General features: G+C 46.3%; 1 protein-coding gene across 1 annotated transcript in view; it reads left to right on the forward strand.

Annotated features, from left to right (window-relative positions):
• The window catches only part of klf7b (Kruppel like factor 7b), a 48,500-nt gene extending 41,888 nt beyond the window's left edge, over positions 1–6,612 (forward strand). Inside the window, exon 4 of the mRNA XM_072686617.1 lies at positions 5,231–6,612. Coding sequence (XP_072542718.1) covers positions 5,231–5,282 — 52 coding nt within the window. The 3' untranslated portion in view covers positions 5,283–6,612. The remainder of the gene's footprint in view (positions 1–5,230) is intronic.
• The last annotated feature ends 19,782 nt before the right edge of the window (positions 6,613–26,394 follow it).

The raw sequence follows: 26,394 nt of genomic DNA on the forward strand, positions 1-26,394 counted from the left end.
CTTTGATAGCACCTTCAGTTCATCACATCTCTGACTTAGTTAAAGGGCCCATACCCTGAAATTTAGTGCCGTCCAATCACCAATCAGACTGAGGAGGGAAAAAAATAGGGTTTCAGTCAGGTCTGCTGGGGAGGGGGGCGGGGCTACCATCTTTAGCCCCCCTACTGGACCCTCCTGGTTCCTGTTTTCTTAGTTGCTCCAGATTGGGCCCAGTATTAACCCCTGTGGAATCTCAGAAGTTTAGCCCCGCCCAATTACACTGAGCTTAGCAGCATTTCAGTTGGGCCTGCTTTTTCTTCTTCTTTTTGATGTAGCACAGCCAATCAGAACAAAAGAGGGCCAGGGGGTGTTCTAGCGGGGTTCTTTACTATATCAGAGGATATTATCTAGAACCTTGATAACTCAAAGAAGGTTCTTTACCAGGTTAAATGGTGCCAAGGCATTGGCAGAGCAGTAAGGCCTAGTCCTTCTCATCAGCCCCCCTCCCATTAGCCCCATGGGGAGCTTTTTACATTGGACCCTCCTGGTTCCTGTTTATCTTAGTTGTTTTGGATTGGGCCTAGAATTAACCCCTGAGGAACCCCACTGGAGTTGGCTAAGCTGTTTGAAGGGGTTGCTAGAAAGCACGTTTGCTGGTGGACACATCCATCCATCCACTTTTAAAAAGGAAGGTGCTACAGAGGGTTCCCTCGAGTGATGCCATAGGTGATGCCATAGAAGAACCACTTTTGGTTCCCTGAAGAACCAAAGAAGAAATGCGAGATATTAAAGTATTAAATTGTAGTTCTAAGTACTGCCCACATGGTTTATAGGACAGTTAATGGAAGCTAGCACCCGCTTAAAAGTAGTGTGTCATTAGCACCCAAGCTAACTGGTAGGCCATAGACTTCCATTCACTGTTAGCAACATTAGCATTTGGGACCGGCTTATGGAAATGACTTCTAAAGAGCCTTAACTCATCCTTAGCTTAGCCTGAATAGCCACTTACATGCTTTTAATGTCTCAAAAGTGATGCGCTGGCAAGTCGTCAGCTGGTTCTCTCGGTTCTCTCCATGAGGCATTCCTTGGGGGAATTCATCAGTGGGTGTGTGTGTGCATGTGCATGTGTGTGTGTGTGTCCCACATTACCATCAGAATGGGATGTGAAGAGCAGCAGCCGTGGAAAGTTTAACAGCAAATACAGTCAGCTAACACACACACACACACACACACTCACTCACAGCTCATCATTAATCCTGCCTAATCAAGCCCAGCCCCCCTGTTGGGTATGGAGTGGGGCTGAGTGAGGGTGAGGATAGGGGGGTTATGGGTGTGCCAGCTGGTGTGGCGGCCAGTGTCACAGGGCCATCTGTCCAGCAGGCCCTAATACCCCCCCCATACACACACACACACACACACACACCTCTGCTTTGTCAACCTTAGATTCCTCACAGCAACATGAAGAGGAGTGGTTTGATGGCCTTCAGAGCAGCTTGTCTCCTGTGTTTGGACGGAGGGTGAACGGTGGTCCTGGCTAATTGGATTTATCTGAACTGAACTGATTCTTGATGTCGTATATTTTTTAATGTGGCCTATCAAACTCAAAAAAACTTATATATAAAATATAGTGAATAAATCTCGTATTATTCCTTTGGAGGTTGTTTTTAATATATTATAAGTAAAATAAAATAATGTATTTTAACATTTTGAAATCATTTCTGGACAAATTTAATTGTTTTAAGCCATTGAATCAGATTAGAATCAGGATTTAATGGTTAAGTAAGTTTCTGCATACAAGTTAGACCATTTGTTGACATTGTACCTTAGTGTGACTGTAGCTCAGAGTGACACTGTAGCTTTGTGTGACTGTAACTCAGAGTGACGCTGTAGCTTTGTGTGACTGTAACTCAGAGTGACGCTGTAGCTTAGTGTGACTGTAGCTCAGAGTGACCCTGATGGTTAGTGTGCCTGTAGCTCAGAGTGACCCTGATGGTTAGTGTGACTGTAGCTCAGAGTGACACTGTAGCTTTGTGTGACTGTAGCTCAGAGTGACACTGTAGCTTAGTGTGCCTGTAGCTCAGAGTGACACTGTAGCTTTGTGTGACTGTAGCTCAGCGTGACACTGTAGCTTTGTGTGACTGTAGCTCAGAGTGACCCTGATGGTTAGTGTGCCTGTAGCTCAGAGTGACCCTGATGGTTAGTGTGCCTGTAGCTCAGAGTGACCCTGATGGTTAGTGTGACTGTAGCTCAGAGTGACACTGTAGCTTTGTGTGACTGTAGCTCAGAGTGACACTGTAGCTTAGTGTGCCTGTAGCGCAGAGTGACACTGTAGCTTTGTGTGACTGTAGCTCAGAGTGACACTGTAGCTTTGTGTGACTGTAACTCAGAGTGACGCTGTAGCTTAGTGTGACTGTAGCTCAGAGTGACCCTGATGGTTAGTGTGACTGTAGCTCAGAGTGACACTAGCTTTGTGTGACTGTAGCTCAGAGTGACGCTGATGGTTAGTGTGACTGTAGCTCAGAGTGACATTGATGATTAGTTTGACTGTAGCTCACAGTGCTTTTGCAGCTTTGAGTGACATTGTAGCTTAGTGTGACTGTAGCTCCCAGTGCTATTGTAGCTCACAGTACTATTGTATTGCCTGTAGCTCAGAGTGACACTGATGGTTAGTGTGACTGTAGTTCACAGTGCTATTGTAGTACAGAGTGACACTGTAGCTTAGTGTGACTGTAGCTCAGAGTGACATTGACGATTAGTTTGACTGTAGCTCAGAGTGACACAGTAGCTTAGTGTGACTGTAGCTCAGAGTGACACTGTAGCTTAGTGTGACTGTAGCTCAGAGTGACACTGTAGCTTAGTGTGACTGTAGCTTAGTGTGACTGTAGCTCACAGTGCTATTGTAGCTCCCAGTGTTATTGTAGCTCTGAGTGACACTGTAGCTTAGTGTGACTGTAGCTCAGAGTGACACTGTAGCTTAGTGTGACTGTAGCTCACAGTGCTATTGTAGCTCTGAGTGACACTGTAGCGTAGTGTGACTGTAGCTCAGAGTGACACTGATGGTTAGTGTGACTGTAGCTCAGAGTGACACTGATGGTTATTGTGACTGTAGCTCTGAGTGACACTGTAGCTTAGTGTGACTGTAGCTCTGAGTGACACTGTAGCTTAGTGTGACTGTAGCTCCTAGTGTTTTTGTAGCTCCCAGTGTTATTGTAGCTCAGAGTGACACTGTAGCTTAGAGTGCTATTGTACATATCACCAGGGTTACGATGCAGTACATTGTATTATATTGGGATAATGAAATTTATGATATTTGTAGATTTATTGTAAAATTAGGGAAACCGTCAGTATTTTAGTTTTGATGGTTTTGAGGAAGCAGTGATGATGATGTGCAGGGTGCAGATGGCCAACATTCACGACACACTTCACCCAAAGCTTCAACACCCAGACGCAGTTCTGTCCACCTGTGCGTCTTCTCTCCCGCTATTCCTCTGGAAAAGCACCGCAGGATTTAGCGCTGTAGCTCTATGCTAATTAATAATGGATACAGCCACGGGCAAATTGAAACTTTAATTCTTCATTTCTCTTCCTCCCTTCTTTTTCCACTGCGTTCTTCATTCCAGCAGTGATTCATCTTTGACTGCATACGAATGTAATACACCAATCCCCATCGTCTGATAAATGTAAAGCAGATATGGCATCTCCAAGTAGCCTACAGATTTCCTCCGCCGCTGTTATTTATCGCGCCCACCACTCACAATTACTAGCAGTGAGCTTAATCGATGACGACAAAGAAGCCTCTGGCTCGATCCACATCTAACGGCCGCGAGCCGAGCGCTACATAAGTAATGCGGCCTCGCGATTCGTACAGTAGTTTCACCTCCAGCGTTGAAATCCACTCCCGAGTCTGGGAGAGAAAACCACACATACAGGACATGCTAAGCAGTTTCTCCAGCACAGTCACAGCTCTCCTCTCACAGCTTGTCCCAGTGAGCTGGCAAGACGACGGCTTTGAGACGATCTGTCGTTAACGAGAAAAATCGAATGCTTAAATATTCCGCTTTTTTTTTCTCCTCCTGAACACCAAATGTTGTTTCTTTCTGTTCTGACAAAGCCTGAAAGACTCCATCTGCAAAGCCTGCGCCGACTGTCATATGGTGCCCCGACGCCCCTCAAACCCCAGCCTGATCCATCAAACCCTGTTATGCAAGACGAGCGTCGAGGGCTCGTTTGATACAGCAGAGATTTTTAAACAGCCCCCCTCTCTCGGTCTCGAACGGGCTGTTTTTGTTACCGTACCTTTAAGACTGATATACACACACAATGATTAGCTGGCCTGTATCCAAAAAAGCAGTCCACGGCTGGGGGCGGTGGGGTGGGCTGCCGAGTGGCACAAATGTCTTGACCGAGCGCTGTCTCGGTCACATGTTCGATTTCTGGCGGTGCCACAGCCATCCGTCAGTCGGAGTGTTTAACTGTCCTCTCTGTCTCTGGGTGGGTGGGACGGTCCTCGGCCCTGACGGAACAGAATTAGCGGTTAGCGTTCTATGCTGTATTGTAGGTTTTAATAGCAATGTTTGATACAATGTCCTGATTTAATACATTAGCCACAAGCTAACATGATTGACATATTGGTCTAGGGTGAGCATATGTCCTCTTTTTCCTGGACATGTCCTCTTTTTGGGACGTGAAAAATGCAATTCAGAAATGGGGGAAATGTCACTATTTAGCATCCGTGACATAAAAATAGACATTTTTTAGTTTATTAATATTTTTATCAATATTTTTTGACATTGAAAATGTAAAAAAAAATTGAAAATGTATTTATTTATTTATTTATTTATTTATTAGTAATTTCATTACTTATTCCCATACACATGGTCCTACATGACATGGTCCTACAACTTAGGCCTTGTGTCCCCAGTATCCTCTTTTGCGGAAAACCAAAATATGAGCTGTGTCTCAATTCAAGGGCTGCATCCTTCAAAGGACACTGCATTCGAAGGTGTAGCCTTCGAAGGCTGCCTAGACCTCAAATGCAGAGGCCAAGCAGATTTCCCGCTTCTCCTGCCGTTACTGTTGTGTCATCAAACGCCGCTCCTGTCACCTAGCAACCTTGACGGCTAATATGCCGGCCGCAGGCTAACACAGTAGCCACAAGCTAACATGGTAGATACAACTACACTACATGACATGTCCTGCCAAGTTACCACTGTTTAATACTCTCTCTCTCTCTCTCTCTCTCTCTCTGCAGGTGTTTCTCCAGGTCTGACCATTTGGCTCTGCACATGAAGAGGCACATCTGAGGGAGCAGGGGAGACAGAGAGCGAGGAAGAGTGGGAGAGAGGGAAAGAGAAAATAGAGAGAGAGAGAGATAGAAAGAGTGAGAGAAAGAGAGGAAGAGAGAGAGAGAGAGAGAAGGGGAGAGCGAGGCTGGTTTGCTCTCGCCTCGTCCAGAGAAGAAGGCTGCCCCTGCGGAGAACTCAAAAACAAAACCGCTCGAGCTTCCTGAGAGGAACGGGGGAGGAGGCGAGGAGCTTCTGAGGGCGGAGCTTACTGGATTCATCACTTCCCCCGGACCATCCCACGCTATTGTCCCATGTTTTTAAAATTCCGGCCTTTTAATTGGCCTGAGCACTTCGCTCGGGAGCCAGACACTGCCAAACCGCCGCCGTTTCCGTTATTTTTTTTTTCCTTTGCTCTTCTCTGTACAGTCAGGTCAGATCCCAGCAACAGGTGCAGGGACGGCAAACGCGTGAACCGGCGAACACTTCCCGAATGCGTTCACGAATGCTTCTGCTGTAGAAATGTAAATGTCCTCTCAGAGTCCTGCTCTCCAACGCCTTCCAGGAAAAGTCCTCGACTTCGAGGTGGCGACGGCCGAGGTGGCGGTTCCCGCCACGTGCCGCAGTTTGCTCGCTGCTCTGGAAGACGGCGTTGCCAAAAAACGGAAATTTTTACAAACGGACTAAAAACCCTTCCGGACAGCGACCGGCGGAGCCGACGAGGCCCTGCTCTCAGCTTGCGAGTGCGCCTCCCTTCTCTCATTCTTTCGCGCCTGTCACCTCGCAGGCAACTGAAACAAATGCGCAGCGACACTTTCTTGCCTTTGTTTTTTTTTTGTAAGAGACAGTGTTACGAAAAAAAGAGAACGATTGTTTGAACTGAACATGTCTTAAAACTTCTCAGAAAACAACAACAAAAAAAGGACGTTTTTTTGCGAACACGAGCGTGAATGTGCACATACGGGCACGGGGATCGGGGTGGGTAGGGGTGGCTGGGATGGGTATTGGGGGCAAGGCAACGAAGTCAGAGTTGGACGAAGCGTCCCTTCCCTGAAAGCTTCAAATCAGCAGCAGCACCTATCTGACACGGACAGGAAGGAAGCACCCGACAAAGCCCGAAAGCATCCAGGACTCGACCAACTTGCAGCAGGGCGGGACAGGCGGGCCTTAGCGGGTCTGTTTTCCGCTTCGCTCCATTCCGAACAAAAATGAACGCAAACTCTCAACACTGGAAACGTTGGTTGGCTCTGTGCTGATACTGGCGCCCCCCTGTACTGGAGCTCAAGCCTCCCGCAGAGGGAAGGTAGGGCCGTAGGGACGTAAAGCGGGTGGGACGTTGTTTGTTTGTTTTTTTTTGGGGGGGGGTGGCAGGGGGAGGGGTGGAGGGACTCTTCTCGGACTGGAGACGCCTGCTGGCATCAGAATCCACAAAAAAGAACGAAAAAAAATGAGAACACAGTGGCATCAGGCCAGATGAACTTTTGCCTGTTTCGTATCCATTGTCTGCACTGACTTTTTTCAATGTTCTCTGTGCTTTTTTTTCCATACAGACAAAAAAATCGTAAAAAAAAAGACAAAAATACCAAAAGGAGACAAAAAAAATTCAGAAAACAATAAAAAAAAAAATACAAACAAATCTCTCTCACATAAACTCGCGCACGCAACAAGGAAACACACCACGGTTTCTTAGCTCATGGCTCTTTTTTCGGAGATAACGTTAAAAAAAAGGAAACGAAAAAAAAAACAAAGGGTTTAACGAGGTTAACGAGTTAGACACCAAACACTGCATGGCAGCCTCTCGCAAACATACACTCACACTTCAGCACACACACGCAGCAGATTGCTTCCCGGCCCTCTACTCCGGCCGATATCTTCGCAGTAGGGTTGGGTCTTTTCTTTCGTTTTTCTTTTTCTCCCTGTTCTTTTCGCCGTTGTTGTTTTGGAGGAGGATTCCTTTGCGCCTGAAGTCAAGCTTTGAAGTGTAAGCGCGAGAGCTCATTCGTATGTTCTTGCCGTCGCGCTAAACCGGGCCTAGGCTTAGCTCTAGCTTAACAGTCAGCTTCGGAATCTTTGGGGATCAGTCAACATGCGGCTGTTCCCAAGGTTTCTGCCAGCCAAGCCCGCCACGGGCCTACGGGCCTACTATCACCACTACTACTGCGACGCCGCCCTACCTTCTTCTACGTTAGGTGGTCGGTTTGCGAAAGCGAAGGTGAAGTGGGAGGGGAGGGGGGCGGGGATTTAAAGCCATCGAAACTAAATGGACCCAACACGGCCTTCAGGGGAACCTCACAACAACACGATCGATACCAAATACCCTCACTGCGTACAGCTGCCCGGGCGTCGCAGGCCAGGCGCTGCTTTCCGTACGGCAGCTGCTCCTCCTCCTAACAACACTAACACACACACTAACAAACTTACACAAACAAACACACACACTTACTTGTGCGTGCACACGTCTCTCACTCTTTTCGACCACAAGGACTGAACAATCTGCTCTAGGCAAACCTGGATTTTTTGCTATTCGCTTCGGTTTTCGGATTTGTATGCTCAAGACCTTTTTGTATTTTCCACTCTTGCTTCATGGGTTTTCCTTTTTGGTTGTTGTTGTTGTTCTTCTTCTTGTTGTTGTTGTTGATCTCCACTGAGATGCAAAGGATGCCAAATGAATCGAAGTGGAGGGATGACGATGTTTGACCCCTCCCACTCTCTTATGCGTACAATCAAACTTGGGGTTATTGTGCGGCACTTTTTCCGCTCCAGGCGGCTCGCGTTACGTGATGATTGTAGATGTAAAAGTCTCGTTCCATGAGGAATGCTGGTACAGTGTCATATTAGCGTTGGGAATAACACTACACGCCCCGTTGGAGGAGTTGTGGGACACCAGGGACAGTGGGCAGCCTTGCTGGATCCCAGCTCCGCATTCAATCCAGTCTCCCGCAACTCTCAGTCCCGCAAGGGTTCGATTCTCAATGCTAGCTAGCCACCGTACGAGAGTCAGCAGTAGGAATAAAGAAAAAAAACAGCGTCACATAGTTCCTTTCGCCCGAGGAACGTCAGAGGAACATGCAGATCTAAGATCCAAGATCCGACGACGTGCATCATCTGTTTCCGAACTGTACATTGCCACTGTAAATGCAAGAAGCTATTTTTTTGCAGAGGAAAATTATTATTAACGTTCCAGAACGTACCAAATAAATATGACGTAAATAGGCCAATCCAATAGAATAGCGATCAGCATGCTACAGACATCGCCTGCACTTGCTGAGGTTTGATCAACCCCCCCCAACTCCCAATCCCAATCCCAGCCCCTAACCCCAAACCCCAAACGCCATTCCCACCTCGCCTCTCTCCTCTCTCCTCCCTCCACACTGCTCTACTCTACTGACAGCAGCAATCAATGCACAATCAACTGCAGGAACATCGTCAGATACATGCTAACACTCTGCCCAAAGATTCACGTGTCTGCTGGGTGTCGGAAAGCGAGAGTACGAGGGTCATTTCTTCGTTTGCAACTTTTTCCCGAGCCCGTTCCCGAGTTTCTTCCCTAATTTCTTTCTTTTCTTTTCTTTTCTTTTCTTTTACTGAGCATCAGTGTGTGTGTATGTGTGTGTGTGTGTGACCATCCTCATGGTCGTTGGGTATGCGTGCGCTTTGTAATATAGTCATACTGGTTTGTTCGCCAAGCCGAGGGTGATTTATTTGATTCCTTTTCAGAGTAGCAGTGCAGCCGCAGCAGCCGCAGCAGCGAAGTAGTCGCACTGGTTTTTAGTACACTGCATATATTACAGTGGAGTTGAGTCTTTCTGAAGGATGCTGAAGGTAGAACGAGTCTTCGGAAGGTCAGAATTGCCTGTCGGAAAAAGTCCTGGCGAAATTCTCCATTTGGTTCTCGAAGCGAATTCGCTATCATTCAGCCCGGGTTTCAAGCCCCGATTGGCTTTCGGCTTTTTTGTTTATCTTATCAGAAAAAGAAGGAACAGTTAAGTCGCCATCCGTTTCGGTAAATCCCCAGCTGTTCCATTCTGGCTTAAGTGGAGGCACTTTTTTTCCGGGCCACTTTCCTTAACTGAACGACGAACCGGAGGGATTTTTTCGGAACACAGGCAAACCGGTCTCGGTTGACTCCAACACCTCTTGCTCACAGATTGTAGGTGTTCGGTTCTTTAGTTGAAACAGAACTTTAAACAGAACCATTTTCGATGCATACCATAACGCACTTTGTGTACCGCTAGCTTAGCCTGTCAGTCCGCACCACCGTCCAGCGTCCACTCGTCTACACGATTGGCTGTTAAGGTGTACCTGTCACAGAACGAGAGCGTGACCTCGGGGAACAGAGCAGAGCATTTTGGGCTTCTGTTTGGAAGAGACCAGTAAAACCATGCCAAACTGGAACACTTTGGGATCATGGAGCTTTTAGGATTACCTAGCTTGACCCAGAGGTCGCTGGCCTTTGTCTGCAAAGGCAGACGCCACCAAAAAAAAGATATGTAGATATGTAAATCAATACCTGGCTTCAATGCTTCTGCTCGATTGGGTTAAAAGCTTGCAGCCACACCGGCCTTTTGTGACCCCTGCGCTAATCTCATGTCAAGGGTCAGTGATCAGCACGGTAAATGACCTCGGCTCCTGGTGGCGGTGTCGCTACTGTCATGGCAAAACCTCTCAGTATCTCTCAGTATCTCTTTGGTAATGTTAGTTAAAGTAACAGGGTTGTATTCTGAGGAACTTTGGACCAACCCACTTGGCTCGTTCCTGAGGGGCAGCTGTCATTTACCAATGGTCAATGTAAAGAATGAAATAGAACAGCCAACAATGGTGATACAAGGTTTTGGCATGACAGAATTGGACCACATACAATCAAAAAGGTGGATCTTCAAGGGTTCTTCACTTAAGTTACTTAATGGCTCTGTATAAGAACCCTGACCATTCGAAGAACCATCTGGATCCTTGAGGGGTCTTCAAACCCAAGGAAAACCTCCTGTACAAGGGAAGCTCATTTAACCCTTGGGAAGTTCACTTTGGCGGGTTGGAGCTCAAGCCCTGGTTCCTGCTGGGTTCAGATGGTCTACACTGGTCTTTGATGGCCAAGGTGGCTGAAAAGCTCCTGGTCATCCAGGCCAAAACCTACCCTATGCCGGTTACCCGGTTTAACTCTTGACCAAAACACAACATGGTGGTTTTCATTGAGTTTGATGGACATGACCAAGCAGGTTGTCAAGTTGGTCATACTGGTTTGGCAGTTTTGGCCAAGCTGGTCAAAGTGGTGACCTGCGCGGTCAGGCCGTCATGCTAGTCCAGGCCAATATCAGCCAGGCTATACCGAGGTGGATGTATACGTGGAAGCCCTTAGGCTACTCCTCAGACTCGCCTCCAGACCTTTAGGTCTGGTTATCCTGGAGCATCCCTGTCTCGATTAGGCCCAGCTTCTCAAACCAAGATTTCTTTACTTAATGCTTCTACCAAACGTAGCCGGCAAACGTAGTCGGCATTGGTTTTACTGTGTCTGATTTCACGAAACCCCAAATCACAGCCTGTCATCCGGGGGTCCGGTCCCTAGGCTCACGCTCCGTACTGCAGGGTGCATCTCAGAGTCAGTCTCTGTCTGCTGTGCTTCTCCAATAACTCGATATGTCAGTATATACATAGATATACATATACACAGGACTTCACCACACCTTTCCTTTCTCTACGTCTTTCTCACCACCCCCATCCTCTCTCCCTCACACACCTGCCTCACCCTGTCTCATCGGCGGGACCACCGCCTGATCGGCTCCTAGAAACCCCAGAACCCTGGAGTGACCTTCAGTCACAGTTACCATGCCGTCGCTTTTGTAAAGAGAGAGAGAGTGAGCGAGCTTGCCGTGCGCGTGTCCAGAGGCCGCGACCTTTTACTTGTGAACGTCCTAGGCAGGCAGTCCACTATCCAGGGAGCAACTTAACCCAACAACAGACCTCAGCTGAAAACGCTTCGACCGCTTTTTTATTTCTCGAACAGGTGCTTCTCGCTTCGGCCACTCTCCTTCCTCCACCGCCGCCACTCGCCCCCCTTTTTACCCCGGTGGTTGTTGGGCGTGGGGGGGTTGTAGGTTCTGGCGGTCGACGGTCAGCGCGGGTTTTGTCGGATAACAAAAGGGAGTTCAGTAAATGCCATCAAACACACATTTGTACAGGTTGTAGGTTCTAGCTAGAGCAGGGCCACCTTAATCCATCATCGGCACCATATCATGGTCACCGCCGTCATCATCATCATCATCGTCCCTACTTACCTAGCTGTCCACTATCCACACCACTATCACCCTTCACGCTTCACACTTCCTCTGCGTTGGTTTTTCATTTGAACGATTCTTTGTTTGATTTGTTTCCTTGTTTTATTTTTGTTTACGTTTTTTTTCTGTTCTTCTCCTTTTTAATTTGCTGTATAAAGTGTTTAAAATATTATTATTATTTGTATGATATAATGTTAGTATGGTAATGTTCTTTATTAAGGAAGAAGATAAAAATTTATTTTTGTTACTGGTCTGTTTCATAATTCTTTTTTAAATTGGTATTGTAAGATATCTATGCAAGAACTGTTCAGTGGAGCATTTTTATTTAAGAATGTAATATGTGTAATAAATGGTAGAATCTGAAGACTCGAGGTGTGATTGCTTGATTCCTTGCTGGGAAAGTCTTTGGTACGGGAGCGGCGGGGTAGAAGTATCTCCTAGCGAAAAGAGAACCCATGGCGGCGACGGCTCCCTCTATAGGTCCTATTCATTTTTATGACTGAAACTATCCACAATAAGGTTCTTCAGGAAACCAGAGGAGCTCCACAATTTAGTGGGAAAACAACAAGAATGTCCAGTGGAAAGATCTAAGTGGAATAAGGCCTTCTAATGTTTGGACAGGAAGCTGACCTAAGAAAAAGGTGGATCTTCGCTTAAGTTAATGGCTCTGTATAAAAACCATCTGGATCCTTGAATGGTTCTTTGCCTGGTCAAAGGGTTCTTCAAACCCATGGAAAACCTCCTGTACAAGGGAAGCTCATTTAACCCTTGGGAAGTTCACTTTGGCGGGTTGGAGCTCAAGCCCTGGTTCCTGCTGGTTTCGGGTGGTCTACACTGGTCTTTGGTGGCCAAGGTGGCTGAAAAGCTCCTGGTCATCCAGGCCAAAATCTACCTGGCTTAGCTCTCAACCAAAACACAACATGGTGGTTTTCATTGAGTTTGATTGACATGACCAAGCAGGTTGTCAAGTTGGTCATACTGGTTTGGCAGTTTTGGCCAAGCTGGTCATAGTGGTGACCTGCACGGTCAGGCCGTCATGCTAGTCAACCAGCACGGCCATGGTGGCAATGCTGGTTGACTTTTTTTGGCTGACCTACGCCATGCCAGTTTCTCCAGAACTGACCAGTGCCAGCTTCTAGTGAGCTTTGACAAACCAATACATTCCAAGATAGCCCCTATTGATTTCTCTTTGCTAGTGCGGACCACACACTGAGGTGGGCCAGGAGGGCGGACTCGGAAGTGTCTGAGGCCTGGTGTCCGGGTCGGCTTTTCTGTGTTAGAGGGGTGGTCTAAAGAAGAGGGAGGAACTGGGAAGGAGGGGGGCGCAATGTTTGTTAGACTGGGGATAGACCGGGGATGAAGACCTGGAGAAGTAGGGGTTAAGGGCGTGGTCCTTCTCCCAAAATATCAAAGAACTGAAGACTGACCACCCTTCTTACAAGAAAATGTCTATGCCCCCCCCGTCGCCGTCGCCGCCACCGCCTCCCCCCCCCAGCCTCTAATTAGACCCGTACCCAGTTCACCAGTCGACTACGCCACCGTTTCCAAAACCCACGCCCATGACTCCCAGATTAAACAGGGTAATCGAATAACTAATGGATAATTAAAGAGTAATTATGAGGAAGAAATGGGAATTCCACAGCACTCCAGTCCTGTTAATGTCTTCCCCCCAAGACATCCACCCCCCACCACCACCGCCACCACCACCTCAGCTGCAAGTCATAGTTGCTTATGGTCGTAATTGAAATTCACACTGTCACTGTCAAGCTCCGACAGTGACTCAGAGGCTCGGTTCTCGGCTCAGTTTGGAAAATGAAATCCCTCACTTGAGTGTACAGAAGGCAGCCCTGTTTATAAAGAGCTGGGCCTGCTTATTCCACACACTCTTAGAAAATGAAGGGCTCTTTGGAGTGACGCCGTAGAGGAGCTCCTTTAAGTTCCGTAAGGAACCTTTTTAACATAGACTATCCGAGATAAGGTTCTTTAGGGAACCAAAAGTGGCAGTGCTCCATATTTCCCCACAATTTAGAGGGAAAACAACATGAAAACCAAGTGGAAAGATCTCATTGGGGAACAAGGCCTCCAAAACTGACCAGTGCCAGAACTTCTAGAGCTGTAGAGCTTTGCTGATCTGCACAGGGACTTCATAACACATGCATAAGCACTGGACAACACATGTAGGAAGCTATGACAATACATTGATTATTTATGATAGCTCACAATATGCCCACAATTCCAAGATGGTGTGAGATGCTTTATGAAGTAACTGATCATTTGCATTAGACTAACCTGATGGTCCATTTATAACACTGTCATAAGGCATCGTATCAATGCCAGAGCTCTAGTTATGAACACCGTAGATCTGTGGTATGGATGCCCCAACACTAAACAGACCTTTCATACATTTTTCCTTGAAAACTGTCAACTAACTCGTGGTACATGCTGTTCTTAAATAGGCCTCTAGAAGTTCAACAGCCCAATTATGAAGCTTCATAACAGTGTTATATGCGCACAGATATTTGGAAAGGGGTGTTCTGTCAATACAGTGTCCTGAAACTTCATAAAACCTCATGAAACTTGATGCCAACATATGCACATATCCTTAAATCTGTCCAGTGTTGCTTTTAAAGTATGCTATGCAATGCTTATAGCATGTGCTATAAAGCTCCTATGTAGACAGGCTTCCACTAAGGTGTTGCTCATTCGTTTGTCTGCAGTGTAATTCCATTTTACTTGGCAGTTTACCTCGGTGCCTTTGCCAACCACTGATTGGTTTCCTTTTGCTGCTTGTCATGCAACCAGCCTCCACACAGCTTATTATTGTTGTTAGCTAAGGCCAATTTCCTTAGCTAATTATTCCAGTGTCAATTGTCCCTCTTCTGTGGCAAAAGATAGTCCGGTAGAGTCCAATAGGGCTTGTATGAGGTGGAGAAATGCCCAATGTTGAATGAGGACACCAAACATTGGCTAATGGTTGAACACGGCTCACTGAAAGGAAGCAAGGTTTCATGTGTGAGTATGTCAACACTCATAAGCCAGCTGAAATCCATCATTATAGCTCTAATACCACCTAGCATAATAGCACCTCTTTTGTGTTGTACAAACTATTAGGTGGGTGATTTTTTAATTAGGGGAACTTTTATGCACCCAGGTTAAAAATTCCAGTTAGAAATACCTGTATTAACTCTTTAACAGTCATACTAAGATATACATTAACAAAACATGTATATATTAATTGGTAAAATTGTGTTCTGGATCGATTGAGGAAGCATAAACACTTGTTAACCAGCCGGTTGACTTGCCCAGTTAGGGTAATTCTAGGCATGAACGTACCAGCACTATAGAACAGTCACCGGTAATACAACAGAACTAGAATACAATCAAGTTCACGGTACTAAATAAAACATGGACAGATATGTCCATCCCTAAAGTAAAATGTGTTTATAGCTACCTACTGATCTAGATAGCTGGAGCTATAGCTATCCAATGCACAGTCTTCTTCAATGAGGCTCAGCTACTACTAGCTCACGTCTGAATATGTTAAGACTAGATTTCTTTAAGAATTTGCCAATCTGAAGGTAAAACACATACAATTGAGGCAAGCAAGGAAAATTGTGTTCTAATCTTGTTTAGTGTTTGTGCTGAGGGTCTATTTAGCGTCTCATTCAATTTACCCTAACTGGGCACGTCAACCGAGCGGTCACACATGTTTTGGGGTAACACAGAGATCAATTTGACTGTCACGTTTCTGCCATTCAACAAAAATATCATTGTTAGGGGGTGTAGAACAAAATGTCAACATATGAAAGAATTATTTAAAGTTTGCTTGTTTATGTCGTAACCATGGAAACAAAGAGCGACAGGGAAGCACATGGAAAAAGAGTCTTGATGTCATTTCATCACATATTCCTCTGGATCATGGCATTATACAGTGTCATTACAGTGTCATTACTGTTCATACCGCTATGGCAATAAGAAATCCATGACCCGGCGTCTATTATTTTACCTGAAAATATGAAAATTATCATTACCGCAACACATCATTACCAACAGAAATTTTGATGTGATGGTAATGACACTTGGTAATGGTAATGACAGGTTTTCTAGTTATACCATCAATAGATTTTTAACTGTTTAGCAATTAAAGTAGATGCAAACTGAACTTCCTAAGACTGATTTTGTACTGTTTTGGAATCAGTATGGCCGTAAGACATCGGTAGAGGGATCTAGAGAATATAGAAAAAAGTAAAGGGTGAAAAAGTAAAGCACTCTTCAAAATTATCTGGATTTCTGCACTAAAATATATTACATTCATTATATTATTAAATATATGAATTATAAATATTATATTAGAAATATATTATATTAATAAAAAAGATATTTTAATCCAATTGAAGCTCAGTTTTGGCCATCATTAGGCATGTAAACGCAGACTTGACCAAATTACAACACAATCATCGCAAATTTTAACATTTCCAAAGTTAAGATCATAAAAAAGAGCCCGCAAGGATTCACTATGACTGTACCCAGGTGAGATAGGCTGACTGAAAAACAGGACAATTGAGGCCCAAAGTCAAGTTGGTTTGACATTTCCCTGTCTGGAAGTGTCCAAGAACAAAAGCCAACCCTCCCACCCACGGACACAGAGCGTTCATCAGCGTGAAGCGCATGCTCGTGCTCTAGCACTCAGACAATTGCGCCGAAAATTAGCGCCTTGATTAAAAGGACGCTGATGTGATTATTGGTGTAATGGGGCTACGATACCCCCTCCCCCTGTAACCGAGGCTCGCTAACAAAAGGTCATTTAATTAAGCAGGTGATGGCTGAAGATGTAGGGTGTAATTTACAGAGAGTCGCTGCAACACACGCGAGAGATGCGCGCGAGAGTGTCTCGTGAGACCGGCTATAAAAACTACAAAACCATTCGGCTGAAATAAAAATGTGGGGGAGGAGGAGGCATATGACTAGGACTGGCTCATACAGGGAGAATTCCATGGTGTATGAATGGAAAATAAGCTGCAAGTGGTGTCATCTCCAAACCCAGCACATTTACATAAACATGGGTAATTTATCACATAGTTGTGGGTTCAATACCCACAGCCGCTTAGCCTTTTGTGCCTTGGCCACTGTTGAGGCTTGAGCCTCTTTGCTCAAGGCCCAAATAGTGGTTAAGGGCACACTGTTGCTTAAGGTACCAAACATCATAGCAGCTGTGGGTATTGATCCCACAACCTTGTGATCAACAACCCAGTGCTCAGAGGTACCACTGCATGCATGACACTAACGTTCCAAGCTGGGACACAACATAAAAAAGAAGGGCAGTAATGACTCAGCGGTTAGAGGCTGGGCTTATTGATCACAAGATTGTGGGTTCATAACCCACAACTGCTAAAAAATATGGGCAACATTAGGCCCTGCCCCACTGTGGAGGCCTTGAGCCTCTTGGCTCTTTGCTCAACATTGATCAGGGGGCTACTATTGATAAAGGCACTAACAGTGGCACAGGTATTGAACCCACAACCTTGTGATCAATAAACCAGAGCTCAGGGGTGCCATAGCATGTCTGACACCGATTTGTCAAGCTGATATGTGCCTTATAAAAGAAAGGCAGTGATGGCTGAGGTGTTAGAGCACATGGCTATTGGTCACAAGGTTGTGGGTTCTATACCCACAGCTGCTAAGCTGTTGGTGCTTTGAGTTCTCTTAATCTAGGGGTGCCATAGCATATCTGACACTGACTTATCAAGCTGGGATACAACATAAAAACGGAAGAGAGTGGTGCTCCAGTGGTTAGGAGGTTGTGGGTTTGATACCCATGGCTGTTTAAACCTACATAAACATCATATGTACAACATAGTGTAACAGCTTACTTGTAACAAACATGATTAAATAAAATCAAACATTTAAATGCATTAAAATGCACATTTCCAGACAGATGCTGCCACATTGAGAACCTCATAATTCCACTGCTGGTTTGTTTAAACCCTGAACCTGTGCTGTTTGAATACAGTAAGCGTGTGCTGTAAACACTGGGAGAGTGGTCAGTACTAAACAGAGGAAGAGTCAGGGGGAAAATATTTACTACAGCGGCGACCAAGGCCTCAGCAGGGGGGCAGGGATAAAGTGCACAGGCCCAGAGCAGGAAATGCTCTCCTTCCTGGTGAACCGGAAACAGGAAGTGAGTGGAAACAGGGTAATTAAAATAACACATGCTACACAGAGTGTGAGTATCCCAGCATAGACAGAACTACAGTGCTCCATAAGAGCTTTTCACTCACTCTAGCTTTAAACATAACCCAAATCCTAATCCTACACCTAAACCTAACACAAACTCCATCCCAACTTTAAACTTAAGCCCACACCTAATACTACACTAAAACCTAACGCTGTACCCTAAAAATTAACCTCACCCTAAAGACCAAAACTCTCAAAATCTAAACCTACACTTAAACCTACTAGACTACTTAAACCTACTAAACTAGACTAACCCTAAACTCTAATTAAAATTGTAAACCTACACTTAACCCTAAACCTAGCACTCATTCTATCATAACTGTAAACTCAAGCCTAACCCTAAACCCCTACACTTAAACCTAAACCTAATACCAATTTAGCCTAACTTGAACCTCAACCCAGAACCCATACCTACCTGTAGACCTAAACAGATCACTGACCTAAACCCTGAACTTAACCCAAATACCTAAACCTACACTAAACCCTAAACCTAACCTTAAACATAATCTAAAACTTAAGTCTCGCCTAAACCTTGAACTTAACCCAAATACCTAAACCTACACTAAACCCTAAACCTAACCTTAAACATAATCTAAAACTGAAATCCGACCTAAACCCTGAACTTAACCCAAAAACCTAAACCTACACTAAACCCTAAACCTAGATCTCACCCTATCCTAACCTTAAACTCACACCAAACACCTAAACCCAAAATTCAAATTAACTCTAGCCTAAACTTAATCCAAATTCTAAACCTAACCCTAATATTTTCACTATTTGATATACACTATACAGACAAAAGTATTGGGACACCTGCTTTTACATTGTTTCTTGTGAAATCAAGGGGATTAAGAAGAGCATATCCTGCTTCTGTTGGAGTAACTGTCTCTACTGTCCAGAGAAGAAGAAAGCTTTCTACTAGGCTTTGGAGGAAGAGCATTGCTGTGAGGATTTGATTGCATTCAGCGACAAGAGCATTAGTGAGGTCAAGATGTTGGATGGAAGATCAACTCCCCAACTCATCCCAAAAAAGTACTGGATGGAGCTCCAACCATCCTTCATTCCAGGGAACACACAGTTCCTCCACTGCTCCACAGCTCAATGCAGCATGGTGCCAATAGGCTCATGTTTATCTGGCGGTTCTTCTCTTGGGTATGGGTGCAACTTAAAGGAGCTGAATGCATCGTTAGAAAGGGTTTCCACGAACAATTGGACTCAGTGTATATTATGACTTGCTGACACAAAAAAAAAAAAAAAAGGCAAAAACTTTCTTTAAATTCCTTATTTTTTATTCTGGGAGACGCTTTTGAGAGAGTTGTGGTTTCTACAGCAGACAGGAAGGAGCAGGGAAGCATTCTCAAGACACACTGCAGCCTGCTGGAGAAGAAACAACGTCAAGCCATTATGTCCAGAGTTGTGACCTCTTTCCAAGAATAGCTGGAAGGAAACTCGAGTGCAGCTGTGTGGAGAGCACTGCTGAGCGCTACAGCTATCTACAGTAAATACTGAAGTAATGTTTCGAGGGGTTGGGGGGGGCGTCACTTAAGCATCCAGCAGGAAACGGACAAGACAGGGGGAAAAACAGGCGTGTTTGATAAATACTCGGGGGTTTGGAGAGTGGGTTGAGGATTATGGAAATGGATCGCCTTAAACACGGTTTAAAAATAGGCGTCCTGCTAACGCAAGCGCTTCTCGCTTCTCGCATTAGCAAAACGAACCAAGCCTCTGTGCTCCCTCGCGAGGGACACCTCCACCAACCTCAGGTGCTCTGCTACAGACAACGAGAAGCAGCTCAACCCAGCGGCTGGTTGACCTGCTGCTTAATTCGTTTAGAAACTTGGTGCTCAGCTCTGCCAGTGCAGCCTAGCAGCCCTGAGAGGCAGCTTTAGCAGAGCCTGGCGGAGTTTGCCAACTGGACCTGAATCCTGTAAAAAAGGGTTTGCTAATTTCTATTATTGAGGAGAATAGTAGTGGATTACGTTGGCAGCCGAGCTCGGAATTCGAGGTTTTGGCGTGTTTGTCTCCGAAAGGTGCTTAAATGCAGATTTAGCCACATTTGAATTTCAATGCAAGTCGTGGGTTCTTCGATTATGGCCTCGAAAATGGCCTGTACACGCCAACTGTGAGCAATCCTATAAAGTGAAGGTCACAACGATAATAATAATATCCGTAGACAACCAGGCCATCTTTTGATTGAGATCCAACGATGTCTGGACAATCCCTCTGGATTGCAATTTTCAGGCCTACAGCTCCCTGATAGACCTCATCCACCACTTCCAAACGAAGTCCATTAAGATCTCCGCATCGAGCTGGTGCAGTTAGAGGAGTTCCTACTGTGAGAGCGGTATCTTCTGGGTGCAGGCACGTCAGCGTTCGATCCGAGCGTCCAGGGGTTTGCTGCAACTGCCAGAGGTCAAGGCTCAGCAGAGCCTTAAGGGGTTAGAGGTTACCGAGAGGTCACTTACTCGAAGAGCATTAGGCAAATCTTCTTAGCGTGGCTGGATGGAGCAAGCGTAACTCGATAAGTGAGGCAATTACAGTGGGCGGTTAAGAGCGCCAGACAATATTTAGAAGGCCCACTTCTTAGAACTTATCTCTCGATGACAGTAGCTTGAGGGTCGGTGAAGACGTGGACTCTTTAACCTCTATTCTCCGACGTCTCCTTCCTTCCTCAGACACGAAAACTTCTCACCCACCTTCTGTTTACGGCATATTGCTTGTGTTGCTGTCCTGAGGAGAATCGCTTGCTACCAGCTGGGGAGAGTTCTCTCCTGGACGTGTCCACCGCTCCTGGTCCTGGAGACCCACTGCCAAGCAGATTTTAGTGCTAATCTCAGTAAAGGGACTCGTGAAGAAGTTCTTCCGAAGTTCTTGGCGAAGTGGGTGATTAGAAGGGCCATTTTGAGTTTCATGAAGAATCATTTGGTCAAAGAGGTGCATCTATGTTAACAACTGTTTCCCGGTTGACCCGATTGATCAATGTAATTAAAGGTTCTTGTTATGTCCACTTGAGTCTCTTAATGGAAGCAAAAACCTTGAAGAGACCCGAGCTCTTCTATGGCCCAGGTCTTCAAATCTGGACCTTCAATCTAATTTCCAGTCCTGGATTTTGTTCTCGCTGGAAGTAAAAGGATCAGTTATTGCAACTGATTGGCCACATAGGGTTACACCTACCAAGGACTACAAAATCCAAGGTCTAGATTTGAAGACCTCCAATGACCTCCAAGCAAGTCAATTTCAGTGCTAATCTCCATCAGCTAATCTCAACAAATGAACTCGTGAACAAGTTCTTCCGAAGTTCTTGGTGAAGTGGGTGATTAGAAGGGCCATTTTGAGTTCTATGAAGAACCTTTTGGTCAATGAGATGTGTCTATGTTAAGAACCATTTTCCTGGTTGACCTTCATCAATGTAAAGGCTCTTAACCACATTAAAGCCAAAAACCATCTTCTCATGTCCACTCAAGTCTCTTAATAGAACCAAAAACCTTGAAGAGACCCGAGTTCTTCTATGGCCCAGGTCTTCAAATCTAGACCTTCTCGAGTTCTTGTCGAAGTGGCTGATTAAAGAAGAGGAAGCATTGCTCTCACCCAAGGAGCGATTGTGGGCAAGAACCCCTGCGAACATCTGGGCCTCTCCAGGGCTCAAAAACAGCTTTCACATTTGACCCAATGTACCCAACTCTCAGAGCAAGTGCTCCCGGGTTCGAAAATGAAAAATGCCAGTGTGAAAATAAAGGTACAACAAAGGGTTCTCTGAGCAGTGCCCTCGAAGGGCCATTTTGAGTTCCATGAAGAACCATTTGGTCAAAGAGATGCATCTATGTTAAGAACCGTTTCCCGGTTGACCTTCATCAATGTAAAGACTCTTAACCACATTAAAGGTTCTTCTTATGTCCACTCAAGTCTCTTAATAGAACCAAAAACCTTGAAGAGACCCGAGTTCTTCTATGGCCCAGGTCTTCAAATCTGGACCTTCAATCCAATTTCCAGTCCTGCACTATTGCAACTGATTGGCCACATCAAAATCCAAGGTCCAGATTTCAAGACCTCCAATGACCGCCAAGCTCAAAGAACACTTTGTAGCTCCCTTATTTGTAAAAGCTTGCATTTGTCGCAGTAAAATTTGGTGCTGGTTGGCCAAAAAAAAATGAGGGCACATAGAGTTTAAGTCAGCCCACCGAATGCAATCAACGAATCCCATTGACCCTCACCATGTCCCTCTATACCCCCTAAAGGAGTTCAGATTGTATCAGAGCATTTTGACTAAATCTGACCCTCCAAATCCTCCACACGATCCCGTCTCTAGTGTTGCTGACTTGCTGAGTGCCACGGCTAGTGAGATTCGAGTAGTCAATACTCGAACACCCCCCCCCCCACACACACACACACACACACACACACACTCCCACCCCCTCCACCACACCATCTACTGATTGCTAAGACATGTTCCTGTCACTGGGCGTCTTTATCAGACGGGAGCTGGAGTGTCACCCCTTAAATTATTAAGGGTAAACACATGCACATCTGAAGAGGTTCGAGAAGGCTTATCTCCGAGCCCAGCCCCTTGTTTCTCGGCTGCAGTTGTCCCCACCGTCTCTCCGCATGGGCTCAGTCAGTCAGTCAGTCAGTCATTCTGTGCACTAGCTGTCAGTCCATATGCTCAGATCATTGCAGCTTTATCTCCAAAGCTGTCTTCTTTGCGGATGGACCTTATCATCTCCTCAGCTGGCTGCGCATATGCCGATAAATGCTCCTTTTAAATATTGCAAAGGGAGGCAGTATGTATATATATACACACACACACACACACACACACATACACATACACACACACATACATGACCCAGATTTAAAAGTATGTCTGCTTGAAAGCTCCTGAAATGTTCCTCCTGAAGAAAATATTTGCTCCTCTTCCACGGCACGTCCTTTTTATTTGACAGGATGCTCGAGCGAGGGATGCTTGGGAAGCTACTTCAGAAGAACGTGAGCTAGCGCTAGCGTTAGCGCTCCCAACGACCGCAGTCAGTTCGTCACGACCTCTCGAGGCCTTCCCAGCACCTCCTCCTCCTACTCCTCCCAATGCTTCTGCTGCTGCTGCTGCAGCTGAAGTCCGAATGGCCTGGTCGGTTGAAGCTGATCGCTTGACCCTGGGTTTTTTTTTTACAGGCTCACACGCTGCTTATCGAACGCAGCCTCCCTCCTCGAGCGAAGGTTCCTTCCTCGGGAGGAATGGGGCGAGCTTGTACACCTGCACTTCGTTCGGGAAGAGAGAGGCCGTTAATTCCTCTCCTCCGTGTCAGGTTTCAAATGTTAGACCGGCCTTTGAAGAGGAACTTGAAAGGAGCTGATATCTCCTCCTCCGTTCGTAAGTAAACATCCCCTGCAAATACTTGCACAAGGCAAGAACCTTTCCCGAGACTTCCCGAGACTTTGGTGTTTTTGCGCTCGCTGAATAATGAAAAGCACCAATCGCAGTTCTGTGTAAAGTCGCAGCACCGGGCCCACACATGCTCAAGGCTCGCTGCCTGTTATGGGGGGGTGGGGGATGTGGGGGGTGCTGCTTGGCTGTGCTTGGCAAGTGGCTGATTGGAAGTTCTGGGAGGAACAAAGTCTCTTTGTCTTCCTTTCAGCAGCACACGGCATGAAGTGGCAAGGCGGAAAAGAGAGAGAGAGAGAGAGAGAGAGAGAGAGAGAGAGATGAATAAAGAGAGAGAGAGAGAGAGAGAGAGAGGCATAGAGAGAGTGAAAGAGAGAGAGAGGGAGAGAGAGAGAGAGGGATAGAGAGAGTGAAAGAGAAACAGAGAGAGAGAGAGAGAGAGAGAGAGAGAGAGTGAAAGAGAGAGAGAGAGAGAGATGAATAAAGAGAGAGAGAGAGGCATAGAGAGAGTGAAATAGAGAGAGAGGGAGAGAGAGAGAGAGAGAGGGATAGAGAGAGTGAAAGAGAGAGAGAGAGAGAGAGAGAGAAAGAGAGAGAGGGATAAAGAGAGAGAGAGAGAGGGAGAGAGATAGAGAGAGGGATAGAAATATAGAGAGGGATAGAGAGAGAGAGATAGAGAGAGAGAGAAAGGGAGAGAGAGAGAGAGAGGGAGAGAGAGAGAGAGAGAGGGGCAGACTCGTCTTCTCCTTCTGTCTCTCATTCTGTGTTTTTGCTCGGCGTTATCAGGCCCGAGAGGGGAGAGGAAAAGGAAGCCCAGAGCGACACACACACACACACACACACACATACACACACACTTTCAATAGTGGTGACGAACACGTGCTTCCTTTCTCTCAAGGTCTTTGTGCATTGTTTGGACCCCAGGTGCGGATCGGAGGGCAGGAGCTGTATGAGTTCTGTTCCTTTGCCTCTTACTGGCAGCAGCGAGCGCGAGCATACCGCACGCCATGAATGGTGTGACACAGTGTGCCAACTCCGCTGGAACACCAGAGCTGTGCTTCCTTTTATAGACCGACGCCTTCGCCCTGAAGTTACAGCGAGATTCATTTATTCTCTTCTTGCTCGACTGGATCTCCTGAAGTTCTTCAGTGCAGTACCTTCACTGGTCCGTCAATGTGGGTCCCATCTGTATTCTTCCAAAGTGTTTCCGAAGCTTCCGTCCGTCCATCCGTCCGTCTGTCCGTCTCATTATCCGCTTCTTCCTTGACGGGCCCGGAGTGGGTCCGCGCTGGAGCCTGCCCAGGACCATTGGGCGCAAAGCAGTCCATCACAGGGTACCACACACAATCATTCACTCACACTCTGACACCTAGGGGCAATTTAGCACCGCCAATTCACCCACATGTGTTTTTGGGATGCACTCAGAGAGGGTGGAGAGGGTGGAGAACACACCAAGCTCCTCACAAGCAGAGACCAGAGTGAGGATCGAACCCACAACCCCAGGCCACTGCAGCTGTGCAACACTTTCCCAGTGGCATCGCCATGCCACCCCTTTCCAAAGCTATTTGTCCAAAGCTAATTCATTTATTGTAATCATGTCTCTGTTTATATGAGATATATTTATTAAAAAAATAACATTTTATGACTTCTTCGTACCCCACTTTGACCTACCGACCCGTCACGCTATCTTCACAGCAGCCTTCACATCATCACAGCAGCCTAATTAGTGAACACGGACAGCACTAAAGCACGGAAATGAAACACAGCCCACTGCAGTAAGAGCTGCTGCCCTCTTGTCTTGTCTTTGCACTGGAGCAACAAGAGCCCAGGAAAGCTCCCACAGCGATGAAGGGAATCGGAAGCATTCAGCAGAGATGCAGACAAATGCAGGCCCAATATGCCCAGACAGATGCCCCTGGAGTGGCCTCGGAGAGGCTTGTGTACGTTACCACATGGCTGTGGAATGGGGAAGAGTCACCATGACAGACCATCAACTCTGACCGCCAGCACTTTTATGACAGTTGGCCTGGTTTCCACTACATAGACACACACACACATAAGCGTGCACAGACACACTCGCATTAGCCAGCTGCATGCACTAGAGTCCACTATGGCCTCAGATGACTCCGCAGTGACTAACACGTCCCATTCACCACTACGGCAAACAAGACAATTTTAGGATCGACGTAGGCCCGCCGGCAAAACAATGGAAAAGAGAGGAGCTCATTGAGGAAATTCTCTCATGCAGTCGACGGCAAGGCCAGGGGAAAGGCCAGGCCCAGACAAACTTGTTCCATTATCTAATCGCCAGCAGGGCTGAGGCGGTGTTATTGCAAGCTGCATCACTACGAACACCAAACTCCAGACGCTACAGAGTGGGAAGTTCAAAGAGGTGTCAAACCATTGTCAGATGTTCCAGACAACACATCTTTGTTATCTCCCTCGTCCAAGTCAAGGATTCCTAATAACAAATACTTCTGCATCTCTTCTGCACCAGTTTGGTCAACAATCCATCCTGAATTGAGCCTCAAAAACATCCGTAAATGAGATGCAGCTGAAACTGATAGTAGCCTGTGGCTCCGCCCTCCGCCCCCTCAATTTAGCTACTGTTTGTTTACACTCCACAGGTTAGATCGCTCCCCTATCACATATCGACGTATCCAGACTGGAAGGTCGCTTTTGATAATGGAGCTCTTGGGGATGGGATTTGAACTCATGGCCTCCTCACACTTGATGAAGAGCAGCAGTTAGACCGTAGGGCCGGTCCAGCTCTGAGCGATATCACCTTCCCTTGCACATGGCTTCACAGCTCTAGAGTGGAGCGACTGTCTAACTGCCTGCTTGTAAAGAGACTCAGGAGGAGGAGGTCGTAAGTTAAGATCCCATCAACACCACAGCTCTTCAGTGGTCTGAGGGTCTGAGAATAGGATCGGAAGGCCTCCCCTATTCCATGTGATAGGGGGCGCTCTAACCTGTAGACGGGAATTTCAGCTGCAGCTCATTTGCTGATGTTTCTGAGGCTCGACTCAGAAGTGGTCTGTAATCAGAGCAAGGAGTGATTACCGGCATTACTGTAACCCACGTAATGCATCTCTTTTGCTTGCACTCGTAGTGGGTCAAAGTCAAGGATTTCCAAATAACCTCCCGACCACTAAAGCGCCCGGGTTGTCAGATCTTTTAAGATGAGAATGAGCAACCCTTTTACCTCCTCATTGTGTCTGTATAGTGTGTGTGTGCGAGCGTGAGGACTTAT

Source organism: Salminus brasiliensis, chromosome 8 (genome assembly GCF_030463535.1).
Source record: "Salminus brasiliensis chromosome 8, fSalBra1.hap2, whole genome shotgun sequence".
Lineage (NCBI taxonomy): Eukaryota > Metazoa > Chordata > Actinopteri > Characiformes > Bryconidae > Salminus > Salminus brasiliensis.